The sequence below is a fragment of the Schistocerca cancellata genome, chromosome 2, assembly GCF_023864275.1.
Source record: "Schistocerca cancellata isolate TAMUIC-IGC-003103 chromosome 2, iqSchCanc2.1, whole genome shotgun sequence".
NCBI classification, from domain to species: Eukaryota; Metazoa; Arthropoda; class Insecta; order Orthoptera; family Acrididae; genus Schistocerca; species Schistocerca cancellata.
In genome coordinates this window covers 1,140,253,327-1,140,270,972 of record NC_064627.1, presented here as the reverse complement: position 1 = coordinate 1,140,270,972, position 17,646 = coordinate 1,140,253,327, and the positions used below count along the sequence as shown (strand labels likewise).

The following is a 17,646-nucleotide window of genomic DNA, read 5'->3' as shown; positions in this document are numbered from 1 at the left end:
TTTAAGTGTCTCATTTCCTAATCTAATTCCCTCAGCGTCACCTGATTTAATTTGACTACATTCCATTATCCTCGTTTTGCTTTTGTTGATGTTCATCTTATACCCTCCTTTCAAGACACTGTCCATTCCGTTCAACTGCTCTTCCAAGTCCTTTGCTGTCTCCGACAGAATTACAATGTCTTCGGCAAACCTCAAAGTTTTTATTTCTTCTCCATGGATTTTAATACCTACTCCGAGGTTTTCTTTTGTTTCCTTTACTGCTTGCTCAATATACAGATTGATCAACATCGGGGATAGGCTACAACCCTGTCTCACTCCCTTCCCAACCACTGCTTCCCTTTCATGTCCCTAGACCCTTATAACTGCCTTCTGCTTTCTGTACAAATTGTAAATAGCCTTTCGCTCTCTGTATTTTATCCCTGCCACCTTCAGAATTTGAAAGAGAGTATTGCAGTCAACATTGTCAAAAGCTTTCTCTAAGTCTACAAATGCTAGAAACGTAGGTTTGCCTTTTCTTAATCCAGCTTCTAAAATAAGTCGTAGAGTCAGTATTGCCTCACGTGTTCCCATATTTCTACGGAATGCAAACTGATCTTCCCCGAGGCCAGCTTCTACCAGTTTTTACAATCGTCTGTAAAGAATTGGCGTTAGTATTTTGCAGCTGTGACTTATTAAACTGATAGTTCGGTAATTTTGACATCTGTCAACGCCTGCTTTCTTTGGGATTGGATTTATTATATTCTTCTTGAAGTCTGAGGGTATTTCGCCTGTCTCATACATCTTGCTCACCAGATGGTAGAGTTTTGTCAGATCTGGCTCTCCCAAGGCTGTCAGTAGTTCAGATGGAATGTTGTCTACTCCCGGGGCCTTGTTTCGACTCAGGTCTTTCAGTGCTCTATCAAACTCTTCACGCAGTACATATCTCCCATTTCATCTTCATCTAAGTCCTCTTCCATTTCTATAACATTGCCCTCAACTAAATTGCCATTGTATAGACCCTCTATATACTCCTTCCACCTTTGTGCTTCCCCTTCTTTGCTTATAACTGGGTTTCCATCTGAGCTCTTGATATTCATAGAAGTGGTTCTCTTATCTCCAAAGGTCTCTTTAATTTTCCTATAGGCAGTATCTATTTTACCCCTAGTGAAATAAGCCTCTACATCCTTACATTTGTCCTCTAGCCCTCCCTGCTTAGCCATTTTGTACTTCCTGTCGATCTGATTTTTGAGACGTTTGTATTCCTTTTTGCCTGCTTCATTTACTGCATTTTTATATTTTCTTCTTTCATCAATTAAATTCAATATTTCTTCTGTCACCCAAGGATTTCTACTAGCCCTCGTCTTTTTACCTACTTGATCTTCTGCTGCCTTCACTACTTCATCCCTCAAAGCTACACATTTTTCTTCTACTGTATTTCTTTCCCCCATTCTTGTCAGTTGCTCCCTTATGCTCTCCCTGAAACTCTGTACAACCTCAGGTTCTTTCAGTTTATCCAGGTCCCATCACCTTAAATTCACACCTTTTTGCAGTTTCTTCAGTTTTAATCTACAGTTCATAACCATTAGATTGTGGTCAGAGTCCACATCTGCCCCTGGAAATGTCTTACAATTTAAAACCTGGTTCCTAAATCTCTGTCTTACCATTATATAATCTATCTGAAACCTGTCAGTATCTCCAGGGTTCTTCCATGTATACAACCTTCTATCATGAATCTTAAACCAAGTGTTAGCTATGATTAAGTTATGCTCTGCGCAAAATTCTACCCGGCGGCTTCCTCATTCATTTCTTAGCCCCAATCGATATTCATCTACTATGTTTCCTTCTCTCCCTTTTCCTACTCTTGGATTCCAGTCACCCATGACTATTAAGTTTTCGTCTCCCATCACTACCTGCATAATTTCTTTTATCTCATCATACATTTCATCAAATTGTTCGTATAGTGAAAACATATTTTCGATCAATTTCTTCGTGATCCTGTCTCTCATAGCAGTGATCTGATAAGGAATCTACGGTCCAGTAGTGTTCGTGATACAGGCTACAGCAGTTGTGCTGAACTGAACTGCTGGCAAACGACTAAACTAGGGAACGCCATCAGCCTTAAGGCTTGTAGCCAAAACGAAGCGCAACTGCTGATGAAGTAATAAAATTCCCCTCTATCGGCAACATGTCCGAAAACATCCACAGGTTCACTAAAATAAAGGAATTGTTGGCCAATAGACGGCATCATAAAAAAATCACTATGTGTTTTTTTTTTTATATTGCAACATATAATAAGATATTTAAACATGAAACATGATATCACTTATATTAATTTACAAGGCTCTCTTTGGTATCTGTTTCTAATTTTACAGCTACATTCGAATTTTTTTCTAACAGATACGAAAATGTTATCAAAGGCCATGCAAAATCAATCTGTTAAATAAACTATCAGCGAGCCGCGTTGTCGGCTATCGATATTGTACGAGGTATCACACGTGGCCCCAAACAGGGAGAGTGCGTCGAGTTCCGAGCTATTACAGATGTACCGGGCTTACAAATTGCAGTCTTGATCTCGCAGCCTAGAGTAGCGACAGTCAAACAGAGCACCCTCTCCTCTCCCTGCGGAGAAACTAAACGGACGCCTCCTGAGGAAGGCGCCGGCAAGTGACAAAGAGACGGCACGACCGTGGGGTCGGGGATTTGTCCGAAATTTTGTGTGGTGAAAGAAGACCCCTAACACCTCACGTGGATACAATATTAGGACGCACTACCAGGAAAATCCCGGGAAAAATCGATCCAAAGTTTCTAACGTGCCTTGTGAGTATAAAATGTTGGTCCATTCCCGAGCCGTCTGGCCTAGAAGTGTTCGGTCAAAGAGGTGGTTGGCCTCTTTAATAAATAAACTGAGTGGAAGGATCAACAAAAAAATGAACTAGAATATTGACGTCCGCAACGACCAAACACAATGATAAAAAAAAAAAAATAGTTTAGGTCTCGGAGTCTTACGCCTTACGCCAGAGGTGTCGGGTTCGATTCCTCCACCGGAACTTTTTTTTTCATCTGTTTCATTTTCTTTTGCTATTCCACCAATTATTCAGAAAGTTTCCCAAACCTACAATATCTTTAACATGGTTCAAAATGGTTCAAATGGCTCTGACCACTATGGGACTTGACTTCTGAGGTCATCAGTCCCCTAGAACTTAGAACTACTTAAACCTAACTAACCTAAGGACATTACACACATCCATGCCCGAGGCAGGATTCGAACCTGCGACCGCAGCGGTCGCGCGGTTCCAGACTGAAGCGCCTAGAACCGCTCGGCCACACCGGCCGGATATCTTTAACAAATTAGTTACATTATTGAATAAAAATTATTTTCTTTTTGTCCAACAACACAATTCATGGCGGTGGGTTTTCCATTTTTAACTGTAAATTATATGAGGGGAAACATTGGGTTTTTAATCAGAATAACAAAGTAGATTGGGAAACATTTAGTTTTTATGCATATAATAATTATAAACAAGGACCGCAGTGGTAATCATCGTAAAAACAAACAAAGCAATAATTTTGGCACGTCTTCCGCAACATATAAAGGTGGATTTTTTTTTTCAATCACAGGGCGTTTGCAATAAATCTGTACAGAAACATGGCCCATTGACATTTACGAAAATGTTTCGAGTTTCTGATAATATTGACGCAAACCAGGCATATTGAATCATGTCCCGGAATATTGGTGACGATAATTGACGGTGAATTATAGAAAGATTTTTTATACAATGTTCCCGGGAACTAATTTCACGATTCTTCTGTAACAATGCACTGCAATTTTGCAAGCAACAGAAGGAAAAAAAAGTGCTGGAGGAGGAATCGAACCCGAGACCTCTGACGTAAGTGTCCGCGCGCTAAACATGTAGGCCAGACGGCGGGTCGGCACTGGACTAACGTTTTATACTCATAAGGCACCTAAGAAACTTTGGATTGACTTTTCCCGGGAATCTCCGAGTAGTGCGTCCTAATATTTTAACCACTTGAGGTGTTAGGGGTCCTCCTTCACCACACAAAATTTCGGACAAATCCCCGACCCCACGGTCGCGCCTTCTCCTTGTGAGCCGGCTTGCTTTAGTTCGAGGACAGCCCCTCGCCTGACGTCCTGTAGCGAGCTTTCCACTGACCCCAAACCACCACCATTTGCGACTTCAGTGGTCGCAAGCGAGAGCTCATTGGAGGGAGGTGCGGAGGTCTGTTTGTGTTTTCTAGTGAAAGCTGGTTCTGCCTCGGTGCCAGTGATGGCCGTGTGTTGGTTAGAAGGAGACCAGCTGAGGACCTGCTACCTGATTGCGTGGTAGGTACACAGGACCTACACCTGGAGTTATGGTCGAGGGTGCGATTCCGTGTGACAGCATGAATAGTTATCTACATCTACATCTACATCCATACTCCGCAAGCCACCTGACGTTGTGTGGCGGAGAGTACCTTGAGTACCTCAATCGGTTCTCCCTTCTATTCCAGTCTCGTATTGTTCGTGGAAAGAAGGATAGTAGGTATGCCTCTGTGTGGGCTCTAGTCTCTCTGATTTTATCCTCATGGTCTCTTCGCGGGATATACGTAGGAGGGAGCAATATACTGCTCGACTCTTCGGTGAAGGTATGTTCTCGAAACTTTGACAAAAGCCTGTACCGAGCTACTGAGCGTCTCTCCTGCAGAGTCTTCCACTGGAGTTTATCTATCATCTCCGTGACGCTTTCGCGCTTACTAAATGATCCTGTAACGAAGCGCGCTGCTCTCCGTTGGATCTTCTCCATCTCTTCTATCAACCCTATCTGGTACGGATCCCACACTGCTGAGCAGTATTCAAGCAGTGGGCGAACAAGCGTACTGTAACCTACTTCCTTTGTTTTCGGATTGCATTTCCTTAGGATTCTTCCAATGAATCTCAGTCTGGCATCTGCTTTACCAACGATCAACTTTATACGATCATTCCATTTTAAATCACTCCTAATGCGTACTCCCAGATAATTTATGGTATTAACTGCTTCCAGTAGCTCACCTGCTATTTTGTAGCTCAATGATAAAGGATATATCTTTCTGTGTATTCGCAGCACATTACACTTGTCTACATTGAGATTATCCCACACATCCTGACTCCGAATCTGTACGAGACTCCGGTGATTCCACCTGTTGTCCTGCCATTCATGAACAGCATTTCAGTGTGTGTTTTCCAACAAGATAACAAAATGGTTCAAATGGCTCTGAGCAGTATTACGTCAATCTGTCCCGATACTTTTGGTCACATGACACAGCAGTTCTCAAACTTCTGGCTATGGAACATTTTTCAAATGATGGTTTTCTTATGGGGTCCTGAAATAGGCAAAAACTTGTTGTTCATACCTTCAGTGTGATCAGTTAATTAAAATCATACAAAAGTAGGTGCATTATATACTACTGACTTCTACAACAGTATGCAGAATAACACATAGTAATAAAGTACCCAAAATAATACCGTACTCATTCCAGTATTAACTGGTAAAAATCTTTCCATTTAATGCGAGGTATGAAGTTGTTTTCCTGTTTTATTTTTTATTTTTTTGTTTCGTTTTTTGTTTTGTTTTTGACCAGCTGTTTAATTTATGGTTTGATATCAGAAAGTGCAAGATGCATGTCAGGTTCAGCATCCAGTACGTTGCGATATTTTGTCTTTGTAGTGGCAAAAGCCCGCATCTCGTGGTCGTGCGGTAGCGTTTTCGCTTCCCACGCCCGGGTTCCCGGGTTCGATTCCCGGCGGGGTCAGGGATTTTCTCTGCCTCGTGATGGCTGGGTGTTGTGTGCTGTCCTTAGGTTAGTTAGGTTTAAGTAGTTCTAAGTTCTAGGGGACTGATGACCATAGATGTTAAGTCCCATAGTGCTCAGAGCCATTTGAACCATTTTTTTGTAGTGGCAAACTGTGAGAATCCCGTTCCACACAAGCATGCTTGGGAAAGGAGAAGCATAATCAGAGCCTCTGCGGCAAGTTGTGGATATTCATCACGAACCTGGGACCAAATATCGGGAAATGACATTTATTTGGACAGTGATTCTATGCTTCAGTCTGATGTTATTTCTAAGAAGGATTGATGGGTTCCGTTTGACTTGTTTCGTAGCTTCTGCACATTCGGTACAAAAGGGTCCTTATCCCATGAATTAATTTTCAGTTTTCTGTTCTGCTCTTTATGCGTATGGGTCTCAAAAGATGCACGGGTATCATGGAGACATTGGACCAATTCTTGAAATATTTCTTTTGGTAGTTCTATTATCTCACCAACTTACAAACTCAGTTTTAAAAAGCTGTCTAGTTTCCAGTTGCCAACAGAATCAATCTAAAGTACTATTTTTTGATGTGGTTATTTTGTTATTAGTATTCAAAACTGCTGTCTGTTATCCACGTACATACAGATTTAATTCATTATGTTTTGAAACGTTTCTTCCAAAACGCTAGTCTGAACCACCAGGTCACATCACTCAAACGGTCTTTCAATTTAAAACGAATCTCCGTCGTAAACCCTTGTAATTCACCATTTATTCCGAATAATCCAATACGACCATCTAACCGCGGTGTGGAACATTAATGTTTTATGTTTCCTCCCCTAATCGTCACACATCATCGAAAATGGTCACTGAAGAGGGCGTGATTTTTAACATAATTATTTACTTGTGCTCTTTCATCGAGAGCCAGTTTTAGATTTGGAACTTAACATCTGAGTTCATCAGTCCCCTGTAACTTAGAACTACTTAAAACTAACTAAGGACATCACACACATCCATGCCCAAGGCAGGATTCAAACCTGCGACTATAGCGGTCGAGCGCCTAGAACCGCTCGTCCACACCGGCTGGCTTAACAGGATAACATCCGCTCATATAGCGCTATTGTAACCTAACATGCTCTACAGAGCGTCGACATTCTGCCTTGATCTACTCGGATCACCAGATGTGTCTATAATTGAGCACATATGGGACATCAATGGACGACAACTCCAGCCTCATCCACAAACAGAATTAACCACCTCTATTTTGACCGATCAAGTACAACAGGCATGGAACTCCATCCCACAAACTGATACCCGGTTCCAGAACAATACAATGCTTGCGCGATTCTATTCAACATTGTGGTCATTACACTGGTTATTAATGGACCAGCATTTCACATCTGCAATGGTTTATCTAGCGCTTACATTAACCTGTGATCTTGAGGCGTAGCGCCGTATAACGATCCTGCCTTGGAGGCGGTTAAGTGGGAGATGTGTCTCAGAGCTGGATAGTGACAGATGGTGACGCGAGACTGGACGCGCACGTAGTTTATGTATCAGCCGATAGACGACAATATTGGATAGGGGGACTGTAATTTTAGTTTCGATTGTGCCCAGTAGAGTGCACTATAGTAATAGAATGTTTTTCATAAACTGTTCTAGTATTCTCATAAAGTGTTATTATTTCTTTTTGTGTATGTAAAATGTTATAAATGTGTTTTAGCAGTATGAATGATGCGTGAGTGTGCTTTAAGGTTAATATGAAGATAATTGTTTAACGAGTTATGTAGTAGGATTTAGTGTGGGAACATTTCGAAGAAGTGTGGATATGGACAAAGGGGATTTTTGTAGAATAGAATTGTAAAGTAAGTTTATGGTAAAGGAAAAGTTAATTCAGGTATAAATAACAATAGTAAATAACTTTATGCATGAACAAAACTTCAGCATATTAGATAATTACGTCGGTAAAAGGTGCAGTCGTTAGATTTACTATTTTCCGATTGGTTATTGATGAAAAGCGCGGACTGACGAGGGAGAATGTTGTTTTGCTATTGGCTGTTGAGTAAACTGACCAATGGTAAAGCAATATTCTTCGCGCGCCTTTCTGTGCTGGTAGAGAAGACAGAGTATTCTAGGAAGAGTCGGAGCCTAGCTATGAAACAGTTCGGACGTGTGTAGCAGTAGTTCCGATGGAAACGATAAGTTGCCGGATCTAGCAGTGTTTCATACATCAAAAGTATGGTAAAGTGATGGCATAATTATTCCGATGGGCATGTAGAAATTTCAGAATTTTTAAGTGAATTTTGTGACGAGAAAGGACATATTTTCCGCGTGGCGTATTGAGCAAGTCGCTGGCTAAAAACTGTGACTGCATTAGGTACCGACAGACTTAATATTTGGCGAGCATTATCAATCAAAAACAATCAGTATTTTTGTAGCTATTACGTTTTCGGGAAATGCAACACCATAAACTTACTATCGTGAGTGAAAAGGATTGTGAGTGACTGTGTTAAGACTAGCACGGGCTTGGCAGTGATACTTGTTCACCTAAGTTTCAGAATATATTAATTGAGGACAAAATTTCCAAACTTTCATTTCGTGTTTCCCCTTAAACGTAGATTAGTGACTAATTGCAGCCTGGTTCACGTCGAAGTACAGTAGGTTTCACTCGGCTTCCCTACTGGTGATCTGCTGAGACAATGTTCACAGGTAGGTGCAGGTCCGTCGTAAAGTGACGGAAACAACTGCGCTGCCGCAATCTTAAAATGTTAATCGCCTAAGTATGTTACGTAGACTAATCTATTTTCGAAATTTTACTACTCCACCTTAATTATTTTTTGTTGCTGCGATTTTTTTTCTCGTAGGTGTAGTTGAGCCTGAAAAATAACAGTCGACCAAAAGTTACAGCGCAGTTTAATAAAAGGCGCAGTAGGATGAAATCTCACCCAGCACGGATTGTTGCGGCATCCACTTGCTGACCATCACGTTCTCCGGCTGGGAAGGCAGTGTGTCGTTCTCCCACTTCCAGAGGACGCGTTGCGGCAGCTGTCTGAACGCCTCCAGAAAAGCCTGGAACTTCTCCTGGGGTAGTGCGTTGCTCCGGACGTTGGATCCAAGACTGACGTAGATGACGCCGTGTTCGGCTCCGTCTATGAATTTCTGTAGGTTCTACAATATAGAAGATTAGCTATCATTACTAGCTAATAATATTCAGGAAGCCACGAAACAAATAACAAGCTTACAAAATATAGCACAAATATTAGGACTCCAGATATCATTTGAAAAGACTGAAATAATGGTAACGGATCCACTTGTAATAGATCACATCACAGTAAATAATAGGGAAATTAAAGTAGTGAAACAATTTAAATACCTGGGTGAAATTATAACACATAAATTGGACGAGAAACCTGCATGGCGAGCAAGAACTAATAAAATGATAAAAGCTCAAAAACTAACATGGTCTACGTACAATAAAAAATGTCTATCAATTAAAACAAAATTAAAACATTACAAGACGGTGGTTCAACCAGAGGTTACATACGGAAGTGAAACTCTTTTTAAAGTCGCCCAGAAAAACAGAATTGACGAAATTTTAAAAGTAGAGAGAAGAATTGCTAGAACATGCATAAATAAAAAATATCAAAAAGCTGGGCAATGGCGGATAGTTCCAAATAAAGTGGTATACAGAGAACTGGAGCCCATCACCGATACTATACGAAAGAAAAGGATCTCTTTTTGTGGTCACATTCTGAGGACACAGAAACCAGATTATCAAGGAAAATTATTGAGAAAGTCTGGAATTTGAAACAACAAGGAGGATGGCTTAAGGAAATAAGAGAGGATATGGAAGAACTGGAAATAACTCTGGATGATTTGCGGAACAAAACGCCAAATTTAAAGAAGTTGAGGGACACAGAAATAAGATTTAAACCAAAAATTGACAAACGACATACAATAAAAAGGGTATTTACAGATGAGGAACGACGAAAAGCATCGGAACGAATGAAGAGATACTGGGCCACTCGGAAGGGGAAAATACCAAAGAAGAGGACCAGAAATGATTGACTGAAGTGGTCCAATGCGGCCGTAGAAGCAGAAGAAGAAGAAGAAGAAGAAGATTAACTTGGTATGAAACGGGCAACTGCTTGCAACAAAATTTTGCTTTCGTTTTTATTCTACTTCATATCTGACATTTGTGCTGTGAAGCATGCAGCTATCAACATTAATTCACGATCATTTCAGTAGGAGATAGTTGTGTGTTATGGCAGGTGTAAAAGCGAAAAATGTTTTCTGGCATCAGGTGGAAACTCGGCAACGGCAGGAACGGTTTGGTCTATCGTTCCACAATATTGGTGCTCACTGTGCTCTGGATGCCGTTACCGTCAAGGGAAGAGGGAAACGATGGTTTCAGGGGAGCCGTACGCAATGTCATGGTGGATCTGAGCAACCCTGGCGACAACCGTCCAACAGGACAGACACGCTGAGGTGACAAAAGTCATGGGATACCTCATAATTTCGTGTCGGACCTCCTCTTGCCAGCGGAGATCAGAAACTCGTTATGACATCGACTCAACAAGTCGTTAGAAGTCCCCTGCCGAAATACTGAACCACGCTGCCTCTAGAGCCGCCTACGACAGCGACGTGTTGCCAGTATAGGATTTGTATACAGGGTGTTACAAAAAGGTGCGGCCAAACTTTCAGGAAACATTCCTCACACACAAATAAAGAAAAGATGTTATGTGGACATGTGCCCGGAAACGCTTAATTTCCATGTTAGAGCTCATTTTAGTTTCGTCAGTATGTACTGTACTTCCTCGATTCACCGCCAGTTGGCCCAATTGGAGGAAGGTAATGTTGACTTAGGTGCTCGTGTTGACATGCGACTCATTGCTCTACAGTACTAGCATCAAGCACATCAGTACGTAGCATCAACAGGTTAGTGTTCATCACGAACGTGGTTTTGCAGTCAGTACAATGTTTACAAATGCGGAGTTGGCAGATTCCCATTTGATGTATGGATTAGCACGGGGCAATAGCCGTGGCGCGGTACGTTTGTATCGAGACAGATTTCCAGAACGAAGGTGTCCCGACAGGAAGACGTTCGAAGCAATTGATCGGCGTCTTAGGGAGCACGGAACATTCCAGCCTATGACTCGCGACTGGGGAAGACCTAGAACGACGAGGACACCTGCAATGGACGAGGCAATTCTTCGTGCAGTTGACGATAACCCTAATGTCAGCGTCAGAGAAGTTCCTGTTGTACAAGGTAACGTTGACCACGTCACTGTATGGAGAGTGCTACGGGAGAACCAGTTGTTTCCGTACCATGTACAGCGTGTGCAGGCACTATCAACAGCTGATTGGCCTCCACGGGTACACTTCTGCGAATGGTTCATCCAACAATATGTCAATCCTCATTTCAGTGCAAATGTTCTCTTTACGAATGGGGCTTCATTCCAACGTGATCAAATTGTAAATTTTCGAAATCAACATGTGTGGGCTGACGAGAATCCGCACGCAATTGTGCAATCACGTCATCAACACAGATTTTCTGTGAACGTTTGGGCGGGCATTGTTGGTGATGTCTTGATTGGGCCCCATGTTCTTCCACCTACGCTCAATGGAGCACGTTATCATGATTTCATACGGGATACTCTACCTGTGCTGCTAGAACATATGCCTTTACAAGTACGACACATGTGGTTCATGCACGATGGAGCTCCTGCACATTTTAGTCGAAGTTTTCGTACGCTTCCCAACAACAGATTCGGTGACCGATGGATTGGTAGAGGCGCTACGAATTCCATGGCCTCCATGCTCTCCTAACCTCAACCCTCTTGACTTTCATTTATAGGGGCATTTGAAAGCTCTTGTCTACGCAGCCCCGGTACCAAATGTAGACTCTTCGTTCTCGTATAGTGGACGGCTGTGATACAATACGCCATTCTCCAGGACTGCGTCAGCGCATCAGGGATTCCATGCGACGGAGGGTGGATGCATGTATCCTCGCTAACGGAGAACATTTTGAACATTTCCTGTAACAAAGTGTTTGAAACGCTGGTACGTTCTGTTGCTGTGAGTTTCCATTCCATGATTAATGTGATTTGAAGTAATAAAATGGGCTTCAATATGGAAAATAAGCATTTCCGGACACATGTCCACATAACATATTTTCTTTCTTTGTGTGTTAGGAATGTTTTCTGAAAGTTTGGCCGTACCCTTTTGTAACACCCTGTATGTACTAACCTCTCGCTGTTGTTCCATAAATTTTCAGTGAGGTTCCTGTCCGGCGATCTTGGCTAAATGGTTCACTCCAACCGTCCACAATGTTCTTCGAGCTAATGCCCCGATGACAGTACACAGGTGTTTGGAAATATGAAGTCCACGTATGGCTGAAACTCGTCTCCAAGTAGCCGAACACAACAGTTACCGAACCTTTCCTGGCAGATTACAACTGTGTGCCGGACCGAGACTCGAATTCGGGACCTTTGCCTTTCGCGGGCAAGTGCTCTACTAACTGAGCTACCCAAGCACGACTCACGCCCCGTCATCACAGCTTTACTTCTGCCAGTACCTCGCCTCCTATCTTCCAAACTTTACAGAACCTCTCCTGCGAACCTTGCAGGACTAGCACTCCTGAAAGAAAGGATATTACGGAGACATGGCTTAGCCATAGCCTGGCGGATGTTTCCAGAATGAGATTTTCACTCTGCAGTGCAGTGTGCGCTGATATGAAACTTTCCTGGCAGATTTAAACTGTGTGCCGGACCGTCCTAAAACGGTGAGGATGGAGCGTGAGTCGTGCTTGGGTAGCTCTGTTGGTAGAGCACTTGCCTGCGGTAGGCAAAGGTCCCGAATTCCGAGTCTCGGTCCGGCACACAGTTTTAATCTGCCAGGAAAGTTTCATATCAGCGCACACTCCGCTGCAGAGTGAAAATCTCATTCTGGAGACAACAATTACCCTTTTTATACCTGGGATTCACAGACATGTAGAACTGTATGAAAGACATTATATTTACGCCAGTGACTGTAACACTTTCTTTATTTCACGATTGCAATTTCGGCCTTTGGCCATTAACAATTGCAGAATTTTGTGGCTTTAAGCCATGTCAATTTACCGAGCGAAGTGGCGCAGTGGTTAGCACACTGGACTCGCATTCGGGAGGACGACGGTTCAATCCCGCGTCCGGCCATCCTGATTTAGGATTTCCGTGATTTCCATAAATCGCTATAGACAAATGCCGGGATGGTTCCTTTGAAAGGGCACGGCCGTCTTCCTTCCCCGTCCTTCTCTAATCCGATGAGACCAATGACCTCGCTGTTTGGTCTCTTCCCCCAAACAAACCAACCCCATGTCAACTTAAAATGGGCTGACAAATTTATATGTCGTTGTCACTACTATTAAATACATTCGTGACGCTGTTATATATTGCGAGCACACATATCCATATGTCATAAAACAACATAGTCTGTAGACACTCGTGTTCGTTAGCTAAGCCGAAGACAACAAATTTGTTTCTAAAGAAGTGAAACTTCCAGAAGAACTCCTGTGCCTCATTTCCTTGCTTAGGCCTTGTGACTTGGATTTTCGATGTGGCCTTCAGCTGATCTAAATTAAATCAAAGGAGGTCTTTCGTTAAAGCCTTGAGAGTTTTGATTCTTGTTTGTGTGTTTTAACAAATAAAGTTTATATGTTGAGTGTAACTGACAGTAACTTATTTAAGCCCATTTCCACTAATATAACCTCATCCGCTCAGTCCTGATAGCTCAGGAATTTCAAAGATATTTTACTCTATCTGGCATATGACTAAACTCGACGGTTGATGGTAGAAATACTGCGTATAATGACATCTCGAAACCAAGAAAGCTACTCGAACAACGAAGGAACCGTTATAAACATTACATTTTTGTTCACTAGTTGACGCTATACCAAACCATTTCGAATGTTCATTTGTGAGTACTGTCAGGACTAAAGAGCTCTGTAGAACTTACTGTTATCTTTGTTATCATTGTTCTGAGAGTACATCTTCAATTCTTATTTTGTGTAAATTTTGAGAGACATTGTTGTATAGAGAATAGGTTGTAAAATTGTTAAAACTCGGGGAGGTGGGAGGGGGATTGTAATAAATGTGCAACTTGTAAATGTAGCCGTGACTCAATCGATAGTTTCCACACTTTCTTGTACTACGGTCCCAGCAAATTCTACACAAATGGTAGCAGAGCGTGGTTTCGATCCACAAACCTCTGGATTATGGGCCCAGCAAGTTTCGAAACTTGTGTAGCAGTTATAGGAGCTACAGGATAGAAAAGGTTGGAAACGAATGATTGAATAACATCTACATTTACACAAAGCACATTCATTAATATCTCCACAGTTTTAACAAATTTACAATCTGTGGGGTAGGTGATGTTTTGCGTTTTTCTCTAGACGCGGTATAACTCTTCGATACGATGCCTCTTGAAACACCAAACACTGAGGACACCTTGGTTACAGAAGCACGCACCATACCATCACCGTAAATATGTCCACGTTCGAATTGACTGATATCCGACGTAATGCACTCACATACATACAGGAGGAACGTACTGAGAAAACTGCACTGTGCCGTGCGTAGTTAAACACAACTATACAAGCTTCAGGCGTGGATAGTATCAGCATTTGTGTTGAAGCATTCATTTCTCGTGCTGTTTTCATATTTTTACCGCACAGCTATACTACAAAAATATACAATATGACACAATTTTTATACAATGGTTTTCAATAAGAACTTTTCTTAATACATAATGTCATTGTGTGCAGTATTTCAAAAGATACCTAACGTAAAAAAACAATATAGACCCACGTGAGCCGCTTAGTATAGCATACGGTTTGTTAATTATAATGTTTCATGTGCAAAAAGTGGAGGAAATTTAGTGAAGTAATTCTGCCCTGAATATTAATCTCAGCATCTGTGACTGTTAACACTTCATTCAGTGAGAACGAACGCGTTCTTCAGATACATCTACATCCATGCTGTGCAAACCATCATATGGTGCGCGGCTGCGGGTACTTTGAGTACCGTTGTCATTTCTCGCTTTGCTACATCAGCCGCGAATGGTGCGAGGAGTGAGTGATTGTCGGTAATACTCTGTATGAGTTTTAATCGCTCTAATTTTATCTTCATGCGCTTTTCACGAAATGTACGTAGGTTCAAATGGTTCAAATGGCTCTGAGCACTATGGGACTTAACATCTGTGGTCATCAGTCCCCTAGAACTTAGAACTACTTAAACCTAACTAACCTAAGGACATCACACACATCCATGCCAGAGGCAGGATTCGAACCTGCGACCGGAGCGGTCTCGCGGTTCCAGACTGAAGCGCCTAGACCGCACGGCCACACCGGCCGGCGAAATGTACGTAGGAGGAAGAGAAATCTTCTAGGCGCTTGCGTACTGGGAATTTTAACAGGAAGCCAATCGGTGGTGGATTACGTCTATGCTGTAGCATCTGTAATAGGAGGGGTTTCTCCGTGATGCTGTAGCGCCTACTAAACGAGCATGTGACGAAGCGCGTCGTTCATCTTTCTATCTTCTCCATTTTTCCTATCAATCCAACCTGGCTTTTACCAAACTTTGCAAAATGCGCCTTTGGTGATAGTTGGAATATGTGGCAGGAATAGTGTACTTGGCCATATTATAAACTGGTGTCTCTGGAAGGGCCAGCAGCAGATGATTTTGCTAATATTGGTCGAAATGATATCTCTAGCTGTACGAGTGAAAGGATAAATCTTAAATAGCACGTCATTATGAAAATATTTTTTGACATGAATAAGCAACCTTGATGACTTCGATACTCACCTCTGGTAATCGTTCGACCTTGGTCGATACGTGGAGTCCCGTGACTTCTATGACGCTCGGTAGATGAGGCCGCGGATACTCCGTGGTAAAGTGGTTGTTGACTATGAGTAGGCTGTAGTTGCGTTCGGTTTCGTAAACAGAAGGTGGTTCCGCGCCGAAATGTTCTCTCATAATCATCTCCTGCTGCGGAAGTATTTTGTAGAACCACACATAGTTGAAACGTAGTGTAAAGTACGTGTTGTACAGGCGCTGCCAAAAGTTCATGTGATCAGAGAAGCCCTCCCAGACTTCAGGGGTGTAGGCTGGATTCATGGCATTCCCCATGGCGTAATACACGGGTGAGTATGCAGACAACGTCACGAATCCGACGAGCGGTGGCGAACCAATCTTGTGGTGCAGTCCATAGTAACCTTGGTAAGGCAGACGCTCGAGGATCATCAAGTCAAAGGTGTGGTTTCTCCTGTGTAAACATAACATACGTCGCAATTGAAATGATAGAGCTCAAACATTGTACAAAGTTATAATTACTATCGTTAATCAAAAGCAGCCACTCATTGCTGGAGAGTAGTTGGCAGACGCAGCGAATCACACCGGACAAAAATTTAGCCACCACGAGTAGTGATGTAGAATGCCTGGGCATTTATAAGTTTGGGCAGATGTCCAACATAAATGTCTGAGCAACTGCCCAAAATTCGTAAATGTCCGAGGATTTATGTGTTTTAAGGATTAACTGATAAGCGGCACTTACAAAAAAATCTTGAACGTGTATTTTGTATTGGAAAAGGTGTTTCGCAACACTACTTCTGAAGTGGCTAGGTAACCAAGTCGAAAAAGCTTCTTGAGGGTTGAGGAAGAGTTATTAGGGGAAATAAAAAAAATAGTTCAAATGGCTCTAAGCACTATGGGACTTAACATCTGAGGTCTCAGTTCCCTAGACTTGAAGCTACTTAAACCTAACTAACCTAAGGACATCACACACATCCATGCCCGAGGAGGATTCGAACCTGCAACCGTAGCAGCAGCGCGGTTCCGGACTGAAGCGCCTAGAACCGCTCGGCCACAAGTCCGGCTAGGGGAAATAAATTAGACTGTAAACGTAACCATGCAGTTTTAGTGAGAGCAGTTACTGGGGAATTACATAATAAAGAATGAAAACAAAACTCAGATTTAATAGTAATTTTTGAAATATAGATTACATTAAGTAGTTCGCCTGTAGGTAGTATTTTTCCTGTACTACACTACTGTAAAAATATTAGAGTAAAAATAATTTCTCAATAACGATTTTAAATAGGAATGAGTCATGAGCAGACTCTGATTCGGTAAGTCAAAGAATCACCGATTCTCTAGGAATAGACTAGTATCAGAATCGAACGATTCCAGCGTCTTGAGCATCGAGTGTTTGTTAGTAAATCTCTTTTACGTCAGAGTTCTCGTTTTATCTTCACAGTAGTGCAGTCATACGAAACTAGATAAAGAGAGCTGCAGAACAGAAAATTATAGTCTGTCTCAAATGTACTGCATTTGACAATAAAGGTTTTCTCCTCTGAAAACAATTTAACATTTGAGAGTACATGTATTATCAAGAAACACAAAACAACTATTTAATACATTAAATAACAATTTTGTCATGGATAATCATTCTTCAGTAATATTCAGAGATTTAACACGAATTATAAAGTGTGTTACATTACAAAGCGATGACCTATGAGTAATGTTTATTTATACCGGGTTATCACAAACGAAGTGGTTCTGGAAAGAGCAGGTGAGAAGAAAAGCTTCTGGAGTTTCATTGTTAAAAGAAGAGTGCAATTTACAAGCCATCTATTAAGACATAAAGGACTCCTGAACACAATCATAGAGGGCTATGTCGAGGGGAAAGGACCAAGAGCCAGATCACGGCTGAGGCACATGGATCAAATCGTGAAAGATGTGGGATGTAACACCTATAAAGAAATGAAGAGAAAAGCTGAAAGACGTTCAGAATGGAGACAAGCTGTCATTGTAGATGTTGCAAACCAATCCTTGGATTGAACACTACAGAAGA

At 42.0% G+C, this 17,646-nt stretch overlaps 1 protein-coding gene across 1 annotated transcript in view; it reads right to left on the bottom strand.

Annotated features, from left to right (window-relative positions):
- Positions 1-17,646, bottom strand: part of LOC126161276 (UDP-glucosyltransferase 2-like) — an 80,175-nt gene that overhangs the window by 16,138 nt on the left and 46,391 nt on the right. The window contains exons 3-4 of the mRNA XM_049917016.1: positions 15,603-16,062; positions 8,706-8,928 (exon numbers count right to left, since the gene is read on the bottom strand). Coding sequence (XP_049772973.1) covers positions 8,706-8,928; positions 15,603-16,062 — 683 coding nt within the window. The remainder of the gene's footprint in view (positions 1-8,705; positions 8,929-15,602; positions 16,063-17,646) is intronic.